This window comes from Arachis hypogaea, chromosome 1, assembly GCF_003086295.3.
Source record: "Arachis hypogaea cultivar Tifrunner chromosome 1, arahy.Tifrunner.gnm2.J5K5, whole genome shotgun sequence".
Taxonomy (NCBI): domain Eukaryota; kingdom Viridiplantae; phylum Streptophyta; class Magnoliopsida; order Fabales; family Fabaceae; genus Arachis; species Arachis hypogaea.
Genome location: NC_092036.1, coordinates 98,445,814 through 98,461,798, shown reverse-complemented (window position 1 = coordinate 98,461,798; position 15,985 = coordinate 98,445,814). Strand labels below are relative to the sequence as shown.

The 15,985-nt window shown below is 28.5% G+C and overlaps 2 protein-coding genes and 1 long non-coding RNA gene across 3 annotated transcripts; 2 read left to right on the top strand and 1 right to left on the bottom strand.

The window, feature by feature from the left end:
• Positions 1-5,713: 5,713 nt before the first annotated feature.
• On the top strand, positions 5,714-6,539 carry LOC112754492 (uncharacterized). Its single transcript, XM_025802185.2, has 3 exons — positions 5,714-5,792; positions 5,899-6,000; positions 6,106-6,539. The coding sequence occupies exons 1-3, from the start codon at positions 5,775-5,777 to the stop codon at positions 6,364-6,366; spliced, it is 381 nt and encodes a 126-aa protein (XP_025657970.2). The 5' UTR covers positions 5,714-5,774; the 3' UTR covers positions 6,367-6,539.
• Positions 6,540-7,135: 596 nt separating this feature from the next.
• LOC112701476 (uncharacterized) lies at positions 7,136-8,562 on the bottom strand. The gene is made up of 2 exons (XR_003153838.2): positions 7,974-8,562; positions 7,136-7,827 (listed from the first exon to the last, which is right to left on the bottom strand). It is a non-coding gene; the product is annotated as an uncharacterized lncRNA (long non-coding RNA).
• Positions 8,563-13,377: 4,815 nt separating this feature from the next.
• On the top strand, positions 13,378-14,439 carry LOC112754410 (uncharacterized). The gene is made up of 2 exons (XM_025802086.2): positions 13,378-13,530; positions 13,621-14,439. Exons 1-2 carry the CDS (start codon positions 13,495-13,497, stop codon positions 14,341-14,343), a joined length of 759 nt encoding a protein of 252 aa, XP_025657871.2. The 5' UTR covers positions 13,378-13,494; the 3' UTR covers positions 14,344-14,439.
• Positions 14,440-15,985: the final 1,546 nt, after the last annotated feature.

Below are 15,985 nucleotides of genomic sequence, written 5' to 3'. Positions count from 1 at the left end.
TAAATTTTAATATTTTATTTGGTATAAAGTGTGAGACAAAAATTAAAATTAAAAAATAATTTAATTTAATTTGTACAAAAAGATAAAATTAGAATTAATTAATTGAAATGAATGTATTTTAAGTATAAAATATTATTAAAATTTTAGTCTCCATCTCTAAAAATTTTAATTCCTTATGTCCTCACTATTGAAATACTGAAATTTTAGAGATAAAAACAAAAATTTTAATACTAATCTCTGAACCAACAAACATGATATTATCTCAATATCTCAAAACAAACACTATTTTACGAATCTAAGGCATACTGTTTAAAATTATATCTCACTTTACAACTACAGTTATCTTACATAATCTTTTTATGTTGCCATGAAATTATACGCTGTAACTGAATTGATTAAGTCTTATTATACACAGAATCTTAAAAAAAAAGCTAAATTTATTTATTCCACAACATATGATTAGATATTATTAGTGTTTGTAAAATGGTTGTAGGGAATGAGAAAGGAAGGGATCAAAAAGGTACGAAAGGGAATATCCAAGATTCGAAGAGCATAGTACTTTGAATGAAATTTCGCTGCGCCAGCAATAAGAAGCATATGGTGTGCCAAACTTTAATCCTTTTCTAAGCATCGATTGGACAACACAACAACATCAATCTTCAATCATATAAATCCAACGTGCAAACCTGAAAGTAACGAAAGCATACGAACTTTATGCTCTTCATCATATTAATTCCACAACCAGGTCCAGCTTATTTAGACAATCAACATTATTTCCGGGCACAAATTTGTTAATGGTCAAAATGATCTTCAAAGATCACGTGCACTAATTATTTTGCGATCAAATATTATCTAATTAATAAAATGATCAATTTAATTTGTTATTATATTTTTTAAATATTATTTTAAAACATCTAATATTTCAGGTAACAAAATAATGCATACATAATTTTTTAAAAGACTATTTTAATCCTTAAATCCAAATTTAGATATTTTCTCGTATCGTTTGTCATAAGTTTAAATCAATACTAACTAACTCTTTATATTATAATAAAGTATAAGCTTTTGTATAATTTTATTTTTTTATTATTTATCTTATGTTAAAATTTTATTTTTGGAAAACAACAAGTTTATATTTTTTTTGTTGGCTGATATTTAAACCAAAAGTAGTATATGTAAAAAAAAATCACTAAATGAATTAATATATATTGATATGTTTTGTTGAATTTTAGTATAGCTTTGTTACGGATCGGGTCCACAGATTTCACATCCGAAATGAATTATCACCTTTTCAGAAGGTCCAAAACCGACTCACTGAAATTCTTAACTAATTTTCGAATTCAAACGTCTCTTTTATCTTAGTCAAATAAGATAAGATCAGATATTCATCATTACCTATAAATAGATGACTCAGGTCCCTCTAAATACTCATTCATTCCTCACACCTTCTACATCTCAGATCCATTCTAACTTGAGCGTCGAAATATCCTGCTCCAGTTGAAGAATTCGGCATCCGTCCCGACTAACAAGTTCTCGATCTATCTCTCAACCCGTACTAGACATATCTTGTACAAACTTAATATAATAAGACCTAAAAGAAAAAAAGAAAAATAAACTTTCCGTGGGTGTTAAACTTTGAGAGGTTGGAAATTCTATTACTACAAATCCAAATGTACGGTTAAAAATGAAGATTATTATCCTCGTAATAATATTCCTTATTTAAAATACACTGAATAGGAAGTCTAAAACAAGTGGATGAAGAATCGTTCTACACTTGCATTATATGTTTTTTTTTTTTTCTTTCTTTAATTATGTAGGGAATTGTTATATATTTGGTACATGCAAAGGATGAAAATTGACGTGAGAGTGGATAAGGGTTAGATGGGCGTGTTAATCTGAAGCCCTTCCCATCCAATCCAATTCCATCTATTATTAACTCACTCGATCTCATCAAACTAGGTCCACATAAAACTAAAAGACTGTTTTTGATTTTGAAAACATAATAAAATAATATTTTAAGATATAAAAAATAAAAATATAAAAATTAATATTTTTATATTTTATTTAATAATAGATTAAAATAAATTATAAAAATTTAATTTATTTTTATTTTTATTTAAATTTTTTTAAATATAACTATAAAAAATTAATAAGAATAATAAAAAATAATAATAAATAAATTGTTTTTTTATTTTGATAGATATAAAATATACTAATTAAATATTTTTGGACATAATAACGTATTTATTTACCGAGACAGAATACTGAAATCAGAGACACAGAGACATAAAATTGTAGTATTTGACAGAAGAAACATAAACAGAAACAATATATTCAGAAATACTGAATTAATATATTTTATATTCATCTTGATAGAAAAGACACAAAAAAACTAATAAAACACAACTTATTTTTTTCTTTCATTATTCTTATTAATTTTTTATAATTATATTTTTTATTATTATATTTTTCGTCTCTATTTTTTTAATAAAAAATAAATTAAATTTTATAATTTGTTATAGTTTATTATAAAAAAAAATATAAAATTTTATATCTTTATCTTTTATATTTTGTTTTTAATATTTTATTTTATTTTATTTTTAAAAAATAAATACAATTAATATTTCTATTTATGTCTTATCTATAAAATACAATTTTATTTCTCTATATTTGTGCTTATCTATAAACAAACACCGTAAAAGTTTTTCAACATATTATTATTGTTATCATTATTATCCGCTCACTTCGTACCATATAATGCTAAAATACAATGGACCCTTTTGCAGTATAAAACAAAAAATGTTAAATACTACTCGTACTATTAATTTTTTTTTTGTGACTACTCGTACTATTAATTTTAATTGAGCGCTATATTTTCTTTTAATTTGAGGCAGTTTTCCAACGCAAAGTTGGGTCATCCGAAAGGCAGATCTTATCTTAAAACCTCATTATGTAATAATAAAGCAAAACGTAAAGTAAATGTTACCATAATAGTTACATGTTAATCTCATCTACAAAATCAAAAAATATCCCACTACAACACTTACGAGGATATGACTCAACTACATGATTTCTTTTTCTATTAGAAGAAATAATAAAGATTTTTATTTTCATATAATTGTATATAATTGTGTATTGTTATATAAATAAAAATAACTAATTTTTAAATTAAATATTTAAAAATTTATCTAAATATATAAATATAATAGATAAAAATCGTATACATCAAAATTAAATTTAATAATAATATAATAATCCTGTATGCAATTTTGTGCAAAAATATTAGTTACATTTCTTATTATATAAAAATAAATTTAAAATAGTTTTTGATAATTATCTCAAAAGACAATAAAATTTTTGACAAAAAAATATTCAATTCGATCTTTAAACTTTATTTTTATGAAATTGATTAATTTCTTTGTCAAAAAATTTTTTTTTGATACAGATATTAATTAGTCCCAAAAATAAAATCAATAATCAAGTTAGACATTTCTTTTAAAAATCTTTTTTTTCCGAGATAATTATCAAACTCTAATAAAGTATTTACCCCATTATATATTCTCACGCCTTTTTTAAATTTATGTATCAATCAAACATATTATTATAAGCTTGCGTGAGAAATGTTTCCAAGGTTTATTAATATCCACCGTTGTTCAGCATATCTTTTTATATGATTTTCCCATTATGCCCTTGGAGATATTTTCGTTGGAATTGACTGTAAGATTTATGCTATTAATTCGAATTGACATTAAATATTATAGTTCCCCTGGATTAGAACGCGTGGAACATTTATCACACTTTTAATTGGTACATTAATTTATTATTAATGCGTCATTAACAAAGCCATCGGTAGTCAGAAAGTGGCACTGCAAAGTGCAAATTATTCTTAAACTATTTTACTCTAATTTAGTAATTTATTTATTTATTATTGTTGTGGTGGTAGGATTAGGATAATTAATTTCTAGATCAATCTATAGACTCTTTCCATTTGGTTCTTATTACTTTTCAGAACGTTCATGGATAATGACCAATTTTTAATATATATTTAATTAAGGGAATGCGTGTTATTTTGGGAAAAATTAGTTAACGGTCTAGATTGAACATAAACTTTGTAAATAATTGTTTCCTTTATCATCGTCTAATTGAAGCAAATATGCTAATAACAAATTAATTACCTCCTAGAAAATTCCACTAAACATGATGAATAAGATGATTATCATGAACAGTGGTTGTATAATTAATAGATACGGCATTATCACTACCAAAAACACGGGAGTTACCAACGGGAAGGTACTCACGAACGATAATCAGTGGCAAAGTTTATGGACCGTGATATGTAATGGCAACGTATTATATCTCTGTGGCCAAATTTTACGGAATTTTTCCACGTTTTCGTTTGTCCGTGGCCAATTTGAGATGGATTTTAAAATTTGCCACAGACCCAATTATGACCGTGACAAAAATTAAACGATATTCACTTTCAATTCCGCGCTTAATTTGGTCATTCCCTCCAACTCATTCAAAACTTTGTTATGCAGTTTATCTTTTTCTTAAATTTAAACCGTAATTAAGGTGCAGTTTTTCTCAAGAATCCAGATAGTTGCTTTCTTCTCCCTCATTTCCAGTGCCGCTGAGAATAACTAAGGTAGGTTAATTATTTAATTTTAGAGGTGATTCATGATTTATAATTCTGCAAACGTGGTTAATTTTGGCTTCTTGATTAAATAGTGGCTATGTTGTTCATTAAGAGTATGAAAATTAGATGGATTATAATTTGCAGTTTCAATTTTTCTTTCATTGTTATTATGCACATTTTTTCTTTTTATCAAATATAATTTATTATTTTTTATTTATTTATCATGGTTATGTTTGTATTTATTATTTTTTTACTCTTTATTATTTATTTACGGAATTTAAATCTGATTCTGTTTGAGATGCATGTTTGATATAATAGTTATTACATTGTTGATCAAATTATTAGAAGATAAATTAATGCTACAATAATAATGCTGAATGTTAAATATCTTAAAATTATATGAAGAGTACAAGAGAGTACTAAAAGAAACTAATTTTTTAAATTACTTATTTTTTTCATATACACTATGGATTATTATTGTAGTGTTGAAAGTGATGATTGTTATGACTAGTGTCTGTGTTCTTTTTTTTTGTGACTAGTGTCTGTGTTCTTTAAGTATGTAAATCCAAATTTAACTCTACAATAAATAAATAATAAAAAATAAAAAGGTAAGAAATACAAATAATAAAAAACATGCAAAAATTTTTTCATTGTCAAGTTTACATTCTGTCTTGAATTCCATCTTTAACTCTTGATAAAGAGTATAATTTGAATTGGGGTGTGAAATGAATGAGAACTAATTTTTGGTCAGTATATTTCAGTAATTTTTAAATTTTTGATTTGTTTATATGAATCTGATTGTCCAAATTATGAAAAATATTACTAATTATGCTTTCAAAACTTGATGTATTTGTTGCTTAGTAGGTCACACAAAATGACAATTGCACGACCTTGCAACAAAAATTCAACTTGGATTACTATGGAAGAGCGCGATTTGCTTGAATGCTGTGGAAGCATCAAGTTTGCATCGGAGATGGCTTCTGCTTCTCCATTCTCCTCGTTGCAACACGCACTCGATGTGGCCTCCAATACTTGGTGTAACAAGATTAATGTGCATTCTTGGCTGATAGCATTCAATGCTCACACCAATATCTGTGAAAAGTCGCCCTTCTCACATGCATTCTACACTAATACCCCAATGGATTCTATTACAGAGGTTTTCTGCTTTTAATATTCTATATGTGTTTTATTATCCAATTTAACATAATGTTATCATTTAATAATTCTCTATAATTATTCGGTCTGTTTGAATAATTTTGTAGGAGATATATGCACTTAGCGTGCAGTATCTGCAAAAGCATGGATTTCCATATTTTACTATTTCTTCTGAATGGGATGCAGATGTTATACTAATGGATCTAAAGGTAACAAAAATATATTGTTATTTCCTTTTTACTATTTTCAAAACTGTTTGCTCACACCTATATATAACACTGTAGATAAAATAGTGCATTTTTTTATGTATGTAGACAAGCGTTAAAACCAAGCCATCATGCGAGTTTGAGTGGGCACGTCGAAAACAATTAATCATCATTAAACAATACATTGCAAGGTTTTTTCAAAAGAAAGGATATATTCGCTCTACAACTGAATCACCAGAGACCCAGGCTGCGGTAAAAGATTTTGATCTCAACAAAAAACCATTTTGGAAGGATAATTTGGATCCTATTGCTCGTGAAAAGGCTAGACAATTTTGTGAAATTTGGTATCCAGGAGAATATTATGTCTAGTGTGCTTCTAATTTAGTTTTGTTTAACATAAGTCCACTATATTATTAGTTCTTTAGCTCTGTTAGTTTCCTGTTCCAATTTTATATAGGCTTATTCTTTATGTTTAATGTCACATTTGGTTTTCGATCATCAATGTATGAAGTACTTGAAATTTCCAATTCAATTTACTATGCTATTCTATGCTTTGTTTTCTACTTTCTTTTATTTTCCATGTGAACATTTTTATTTATACTTGATATTAATAGTAATGTTGTTAATTCCATAAATGAAAATAGTATATAACATTAACGTTGTGAAAGAGGGAGACTGCATACTATTTTTAATTCAGAAAAAGCCATAGACATATTCATCTAAACCGGAGATGAATATTCTGAGAATTCTACAAACAGCAGAGATGACTCTATTTCTAATTCTCAAATATGCAGCAAACAGAATACATTACATCAGCACTGCTAAATATGATACCTTGTTCACGTAGTTAATCTGTAAAATATAACATCCTAACAAGATCATTGTAAAAAATCAGCTCAGAAATTCCTAGAATTGATTTGTGCCTTCAAATGTAAGCTTCAAAACCATTCCTACTGCTTTCATGCTCATAACCAATGGTATGCAACAAGAAAGCAACTACAATTATTTTTTACAAGAATAGCATGTGCAATTGCATAAGTTGCAACATTGGCTATTCCCCCAACGATCACTGCAAAAATTTAGACATCTATACAGAATTGGTTGAGAAAATTTCCTAATATAAGTGACACCAGAAAACTTATTAACAACACTAAATTATAACATGGACAATTTTGTCGATAAAAAGTCTCAACTAAGTATGTATATAACACATGATAGATTCTTGTAAGGGATCTAAGAAGATAGTTGTGTACACTTCAAAAGAGACGCTTTATTGTCGTGACCCTGAAAAACTTAAGACATGCCAATAATTTTTTTTCCTCTTCTGGTCTTTCCCTTTGCTTTTGAGAGTAAAAAAGGGGCAGTGCCATTTCACAGAAGCTTATCAAATAGTTACGTGAATCCTTAGAGCAACAGAGTTTATGAAAACACCAGTAATCTATTTCCTTTTTAATTAAAGATATTTCAACAATAATAAATGCTTCTCAAGACCAAAGAAAGCTTAAATTTATGAAGCTAAACTGCACATGCCATGATTTTGAACCTTAATTGCACCTGCCCTGATTGCAAAGACTAATGGAACAACGAAAAACCCACCAGAAGCTTCTGACAAACATTTTCGTTCAAACCCACTCGTTATTAAGGATGAAAAAGATACCGGAAAGGTCCATCCTTCCTGTATTTGGAGGCTTCAGTTAGAGCCAAGAAGTGGATAAACCCTGTGGCGGCAGCTCCTCGTCCAAGTGCGGCGCCCCTAGTTATTATTGCCTTCCGAGATGCCATGAATCCAGCGGCAGAGGGATTAGGCACCACCAGAGCCACTGGGGAAGCCTGTATAATTGCATGTGTAATATGTGTTTTCTTAATTCCAGCCCCAAATTCTAATTTGAATTTCAGAAAAATAGTGACGAAGTAGAAGAAGAACAAGAGGAAGAACAACTTGAATTCGAAAACCAAAGGCCGCTCGAGATGCATACCTTATTCGATTGCAGAAATTAGAAAGTAGTCATGGCTTGTTATTTGGCATTCCTCTTCTCATTCCTAGCGTCCTGTTTCGATAAGAAACAAGGGTGGGGAAAATTAAGATGTGGGTGCCCAGAAATAAAAGAGATGAATCATAAAAGGCTATAACAATTTGGTGGCTGCGTTGAGGCCTTTAGAATTTACGTGTTTAAAATTTAAATATTCAGGTACAAAACAAATAACAATAATATAAAAGAAAAAATAAAACAGATAATAGATAAGATATATTTTATATAAAAGATTAAGATTAAAACGGCCAAGATAAGATATGTGAATAGACTTAGTCATCTATTTAACAGAATTGAGTAACTAATTCCTAAACTTGTGCAGTTTATAGTGTTATATAGATAAGGGCTGATATTTTCAATCATTCATAAAATTTATTATACAATACTTGTTCACCGTTGGTTTACTCATGGGTCATTAGTATTATTTCTTCTATTTCATTCCATAGAGTTTACCACATCTGTTTTGTTGCAACCGAGAAAAAAGAATAGAAGAGATAAGATTAAGGAGATCAAAGGACAAGTAAGTCTTTATTTGATGATAACTGTTTCGGTATCTTCTTATTTTTAAAATCATTAAAACATATTATTTAATAATTATAAATGTCTTCATCTTTTAATTTTTTTAGTCACTAAAACATACTATGGGTGTGTTTGGCAAATGCGTTACAAGAGAAGAAGCACGATTAGCCTTCTTGAAAGTTTCAATTTTTGGTTTGGCAAATTTTTTATTCATGAAAGCAGAAGTGATTTTGCTTTCAAAACCATGGTTTTCAAAAAGCTACAATTTTAAACTTTCGCGTTTCACCAACGGACTTCTAGCTATCGATACTCCATCTTTATTTACTTTTTACCAACTTTATCCTTTATACGTATTATTATATTATTTATGGAATTCTTATTATTTTTGTTTACATGAACTTTCTTTTTTTATTATTTATTATTTTTATTTTTATTCATTATTTATTTAATATTATACACTTTTATAATTGTAATTTTTTGTATTATTTTTATTATCTTTTTATAATATGATTTATTGATTCTATTAGGTAAAGTAAATTAAACAAAAAATTAATTGTAAATAATAATAATAATAATAAATTATAGTATACTAAAAAATAGTATTAAGAGTATTAAAAATATACTATATAAAAATATCATAATTTTTTTTTGATTTATTTCAATTACTACCAAAATAAATATTTAATTTTTTTATTATTCTTAGTACTCTATAAAATTTATATTTTGTTAGTTTTAATTAAAAATATATTTTGCCAATGTTTATATATTATTTTATTTTAGTGTATAAATGTTAATTTTATTATAGAATTTATTAATAAGATATATTCAATTATCTAAATTAAAATGATAAGATAATATACCAAAATTATTTAAGTTGGTGTATATTTTAGTAATTTTTTTTGTCTAAAAGTGATTTTGAGTAGTATAATCCAAACAACATTTATTTTACTATAATTCATTTTGATGTAAAGATTGCCAAACATAAATCACTTTAACACAAACTTACTTTTCATCAAAATCAAGTTTGCAAAATCAATTTTATTCAAACTCCCGTTTGTAAACTGTAATCCAAACACACACTATATCGTTATTATAGTATGTCTTTATCTTCTTAATGTTTTTTATCATTAAAACATACTAATTAATACTTATAAATGCCACCAAATTTTTTTATATATGTGAATAACCTGCATTCTAATTTTAATACGAGCAAGAATAAATTTAACTTTTTAGAATTTTTATGAATTTGTATTTTAAAGTTTTTTTTATTCTTCTTTAAATTAAACTTTTTTTTCCAAAGTAATACCTTAATCACATTTATTATTTTTTATATTTATTTAATTATTCTAATATAATTATTTCATATGATACTGAAAGGCAAATTTTCAATCCGAAATTCTAGAAAATTATTAACATATTGTTAACCTGCCATTCAAGTCATACTTTGCTAATTCGAGCAAATTATTTTATTCAAATTAGTTAAGTCAGTACCCTTTAAATTCCTTTTTTTTTTTGTTCCAAAGACAAATTTAGATAGGAGATTGTAGGATAAATATCCCTTCTGACACTTTATAACGTACCATGTATTATATAGGATAAAAATTTATTTGCACCCTTCCCCTCATTCAATCAATAAATTTTACCCCATTTCGCATTTTTATTTTAATTCTCTTCTATTTTTCTGCAGGTTTCTGATTTTCCATTTCCTAGTAAGACTTCTTAACTTCCTTTTTTAATTTTTTTTAGTTAAATATTCCTGTTTATGTTTTTCAATACAAACAATCATGCTTTGTTTTATTTTGTATAAATATTATTATATATATTTTTATAACATGATTAATAGCTAATGAATACTAAGATTCAATAGTAAAAAAATATATAAAATTATTCTAATTTTTTAATTAATGCCCCCAATTGAAAGAAATTTTGGATCTGTCACTGTCTCTGACTACGGTTCTAGAATTTCATAAATTTGGTGTCAACTATGCATTAACTTATTATCTTTAAAGTTTTTTAGATTTAGTCATTTCTCTGATTTTTCAATACTTACATTTTGCATGTCTCGGCATTTAGACCAGAGTGTCTAACTATGATTGACAAGAGTTGGATTGATAAATCAATTACAACAGCGGAGTACAAATGCGGTGTAGCTGACTTCTTAGATTTTGCCTTTCAAAGGGTTGCCGTAAATGAAAAAATTATCTGTCCGTGCATTAGATGTGGTTTTAAGAACATGAGGACTAGAGTTGAGGTGTTAGCACATTTACTCCAAAAAGGTTTTTCAAAAAAATACACTTTTTGGTATATGCATGGAGAAAGTGTAGTACAACATGAAGAAGCATCATCAAGCCATGACCTTAGCGAATCAGAGGAAAGAGCTCTGCTACAGGATATGCTTAACGATATCTTCGGTTCAGCTGCCAACAACTTTGATGGGGTTGATGATGAGCCCGTTGAAGAGAGGAACAACTCTTTTCCAATTCATATCGAAGATGATACTCAAGAGGAATCTGATAGGATTCGAGAGTTGCTAAAGGATGGAAATCGCAGATTATACCCCGAGTGTACAAAGTATAGCAAGTTATCATTTATAGTTGAGCTGTATCATATCAAAGTGCTATGCGGTGCGACTGACAAGACATTCTCGATGATACTTGATCTTCTAAAGAGAGCGTTTCCTCATGCAAATCTGCCTGTTTCATTTTATGAAGCAAAAAAAATGATTAAGCAGCTAGGCTTGGGATATGAAAAAATTCATGCATGTCCAAACAACTATATGCTCTTCTGGGGTCCAGATAATGAGACTAAGAGTAAATGCACAATATGCAATGCATCTCGATATAAAGCAGAGTATAACACCAGCAGCAATCCAGGAGTTTTGGACACAGCTGAACATATGCCGAGGCTAATTCCGGAAAAGGTATTGAGATACTTTCCTCTCACTCCTAGGCTAAGAAGGTTATACATGTCCTCTAAAACATCAAGACTAATGCGTTGGCATTCAGAGTTTCCTAACTTAGATGGAAAGTTAAAGCATCCAAGAGACAGCAAAGCATGGAAGGAGTTTGATTTGTTATATCCGGAGTTTGCTGAAGATCCACGTAACATACGACTTGCTTTGGCTTCCGATGGTTTCAATCCATTTGGGACTCTCAGCTCCAACATTAGCATATGGCGGTGATGTTGTATGTATACAACTATCCTCCATGGTGTTGTATGAAGCAAGCCTCTCTTATTATGTCTATGATAATTCCTGGTCCAAAGATGCCTGGTAATAATATTGATGTTTTTCTGCAACCACTTATTAATGAGTTAAAAGAACTATGGAAGGGTGTTGACGTGTACGACTCTGTTGATGGAAAGTTTTTTCGCATGCATGCTGCATTATTTTGGACCATAAGTGATTTTCCAGGTCTTGATAACCTGTCTGGGTGGAATACACATACTAGTCTTGCATGTCCGTCATGTAACTTTGATACAGTATCCAGGAGGTTAAAGCATGGCATGAAATATTGCTTCATGGGACATCGTCGGTGGTTACCCAATAACCACGAGTATAGACAAAACATGCACTCATTTGATGGCACTACCGAACTAAGAGGCCCTCCGTCAACATTATCAGGTAGTGCTATTTTGTCTCAAATTCAGAGCAGTCGCAAAAGATCACTTGAGGCTCTCAATGCTGGCAACAACCCTTTGCAGTGGAAAAAGAGGAGTATTTTCTGGGATTTACCATACTGGAAGGATAATCTCATTCGTCACTGTCTTGACATGATGCACATAGAGAAAAATGTTTGTGACAATGTTTTGTTTACTGTACTTGATGACAAACAAAAGACTAAGGACAACTTGGCAGCCCGTAAGGACTTGCAATTGATGGGAATCCGAGAACAGCTCCATCCTTTCACTAATTCTTCCAAGTACCCGCCTTCCTGTTTCAGAATGACAAATGCTGACAAGGATATTTTTCTTAGTGTTCTTAAAAGTGTTTCTTTTCCAGATGGTTATTCTTCTAATATTTCTAGATGCATTGATTTGAAGAAAAGGAAGGTCTTTGGCCTAAAGAGCCATGATTCACATATTCTCATGGAGCACATCTTACCGATCGCTTTTAGAAGATCCCTTCCTAAAGAGGTGACGTCTGTGCTAATAGAGTTGTGTAACTATTTTAGAGAAGTGTCTGGCAAATCTCTCGCCGTTGATAACTTAGAAAAACTTCGACATCGAATTGCGTTGACACTCTGCCACATGGAAATGATATTCCCTCCTTCGTTTTTCACCGTGATGGTTCACCTAGTTATTCATCTCGCAGAAGAGGCAATGATTGCTGGTCCAGTACAGTACAGATGGATGTATCCTGTTGAAAGGTATCCTATTATGTTAATATTTTGTGCATCATGTTATCACTAAATTGGTTGGATTTATTTGTAATTTGTTGACCTTGTAGATTTATTTTATCTTCTTGCAAACAGGACTTTAGGCCATTTAAAATCGTATGTCCGGAATAAGGCTGCACCTGAAGGATGTATAGCTGAAGGTTACCTGATGGAGGAATGTCTAACTTTTTGCTCCAGATATTTAGAGGAAGATGAGATTGAGACAAGGTTTAACCGACCAAATCGTAACGACGATCAAAATGACAACACTCCTAGTAGCTGTTCAAACATTCTTTCTCAAATTTTTCCGGCAAGAGGAAGTCCTCGTGGATCGCAAAAGATCAGTTTGTTGACACCAATTGAGAAAACACAGGCTCATCGCTATGTGCTGACAAATTGTTCATTACTGGACAAATTTCGCGAGTAATTCCTAGGGCAATCTTTGTTTAAATTTTTAATTATATTTAAGTAATTAAAGTGTAAGTATTATCTACTTGAACAGGATATGCAGAGGTGAAATTTCCAAGTTACACCGCGGTAAAAGAAATGCAGCTAAACTCATTGAAGAATACATGCACGCCAAATTCCATGAGTGGTTTAGGGATTATGTGAGTTAGTTACGTTTATTTAATGCTTTTCCTATTCTATATTCTAATTTGTGAAAGCATTTTAAAATCAGAATAATCTATCACATGCAGGTGGCGTATACAGATGATGCAGACGAAATTACTCCTGAAATCAAGTGGCTTGCAGAAGGACCTAATGATGTTGTAAAGAGATTCGAAGAGTATAACATTCATGGATTCAAGTTTCGCACGGTAAATAAAGATGAAGGACTTAAAACACAAAATAGTGGTGTAGTCATGTCTGCAATTACGACTAGTATTAGCCGTGGACGGAATCCTGTTTCAGTATCATTTGACAGTACATACTACGGAAAAGTGATCGATATAATAGAGTTAGACTATTTTGGCAAACTAAGGGTTATCCTCTTCAAATGTATCTGGGTTGATACCACGCTTAATAAGGGCATTAAAGTAGATGAATTTGGGATCACGAGTGTACGGTTTTCAGAGTTGATACACACGGGTGCTCTTGAACTAGATGAGCCATTTATTCTTGCAACAGATGCGAGAATGGTTTACTATGTTGACGATCCAGTTGACGAAGGTTGGTGTTCTGTATGTCACATGAAACCCAGAGATTTATATGATATGGGAGATTTGAATGAGGAGGATCCAGATGAGTCTTTGGTGGAGGACATACCATTTTGTGAGCAGCAAATAGAGAATCTAGAAAAATTTCCATTAGTACGGGACGACATTAACGATCCAGAATCAGATGAAGTGGATGTTGCTGAAAACAATCACAATGTTTCTGAGGACGAAATTGGCATTGGTGATTTGCAGGATTTTAATTAGTGGTATATACTTAATTTATGTATTTTTTAAATGAACGTTTCAACATTAATTTACCACAATAGTAACGAGGAGAATTTTAACTGTTAAAATTTACAATATTAGTTTTACCCTTATAGTGTATTTATTATCCTTATTTATTATTATTTTATTAATTTATTAGAAAGATAGATTAAAATTAACTGCACAGAAATTCATTTTCTAACAATGTGCAAAATTTTATTTATTATATTTTAATCAAACGGCAGAAAATTGTTAAGCTTTAGGTTGATCTACTCTAATTTTTTATTGACGCCTTGTTTTTTTAATCCAACGTGCAGAGTTCCAAATTTTAGTAATTATGTTTAATTGTTCACAATGATGTTTAAGATTATAAAATTTACAATCTGATATCTTTTTATTTAACTGTAAACTTTACTCTAAATTAAAAATTATAGTTACTCTATTTTGCAAAAGTCAAATTACCATCTATAATAAAATGTACAAAATTTTTAGCGCCAAAATAAAGTTTCTTTCTCCTAGAATAACTTCAGTTAGATATAACTTAGAAAAAAAAATTTTGCTGGCTATGATTCAATTTCAAAATGTGTCAATTAGAATGTGAAATAAATATTTAAATGTGTAACTTAATTCAAATGATTGCAAACTAAATTTAGATGTGATTTTTTTAACATTTATCTTATAAGTACTAATGCTCTAAAATTTGTCTTTTAGGCAGTAATGCTATAATCTTATCTTTTTTTAATTTGTTGGCAAAAAATTAGATAAAATATAACTTAAACTATGTAATTGTCTTATACCAGCGGCTCATAAAAAATATTTTCATATTTTTATTTTTAAAAACATAAATTTAACATCAATGAATAAAAATTAATTATAAAAAAATAAATAGATTTTAAATTATTTAAGATATGTAGAAAACAAAAAATAATTAAATTTAAATTGAAAAAAATAAAAAGTTACATTATTATTATTATTATTATATATAATAAAAGTAACATAGAGATTCAGGACATGGATTATAAGTTAATTATTTATATATTAAATCTATTTATTTTTTCATCTTATTTAATTTGAAGCAAATTTAAAAATTTATAGTCAAGACATTTTTTATCTTTATGCAAAATTCGAGTAGATAAAAAATTATTTCTTTAATTTTATATTAAACATCGATAATTATTTTTACTTTTATCTTCTATTTTAAATTATTAATTTTTATTTTGATTATATTTATTTTTATAACAAATATTTGAAAAAAATTAAATTTTATGTTCGTTTTTTATTATATATTTTACTTTTTTTACTACTCGTTTAAGTTAAAGTTCTTACTTATTGGGTTATGTTTACTTCCAAAAAAAGGATGCTTGTGAAGTTATTTTTATTTTTTTTATAGGAGTACATCCATTATATCATAATTTTAATAGTTAACATAAATTTTATAAAAATAAAAAATTTTATACGTATTTTAATTACTTTCAAGAGTAAATTATATGTACTCCTAAAGTTAAAAAATAGACTTAATTTATTCTATAATAAATATTTTTTTAATTCATTTAATTTATAAAAAGAATGCCATTATTTCGTTTAACCTAAAAATAAAAAAACGAAAATTAATATTCATACTTTTGACTAACAGGATAAGAAT

Coding starts and splice junctions, on each gene's coding strand:
- LOC112754492 (XM_025802185.2), top strand. Junction 6,001..6,105: donor TTATACTAATGGATCTAAAG/GTAACAAAAATA, acceptor TTATGTATGTAG/ACAAGCGTTAAAACCAAGCC.
- LOC112754410 (XM_025802086.2), top strand. CDS start 13,495: ATGCACGCCAAATTCCATGAGTGGTTTAGGGATTAT. Junction 13,531..13,620: donor ATGAGTGGTTTAGGGATTAT/GTGAGTTAGTTA, acceptor TATCACATGCAG/GTGGCGTATACAGATGATGC.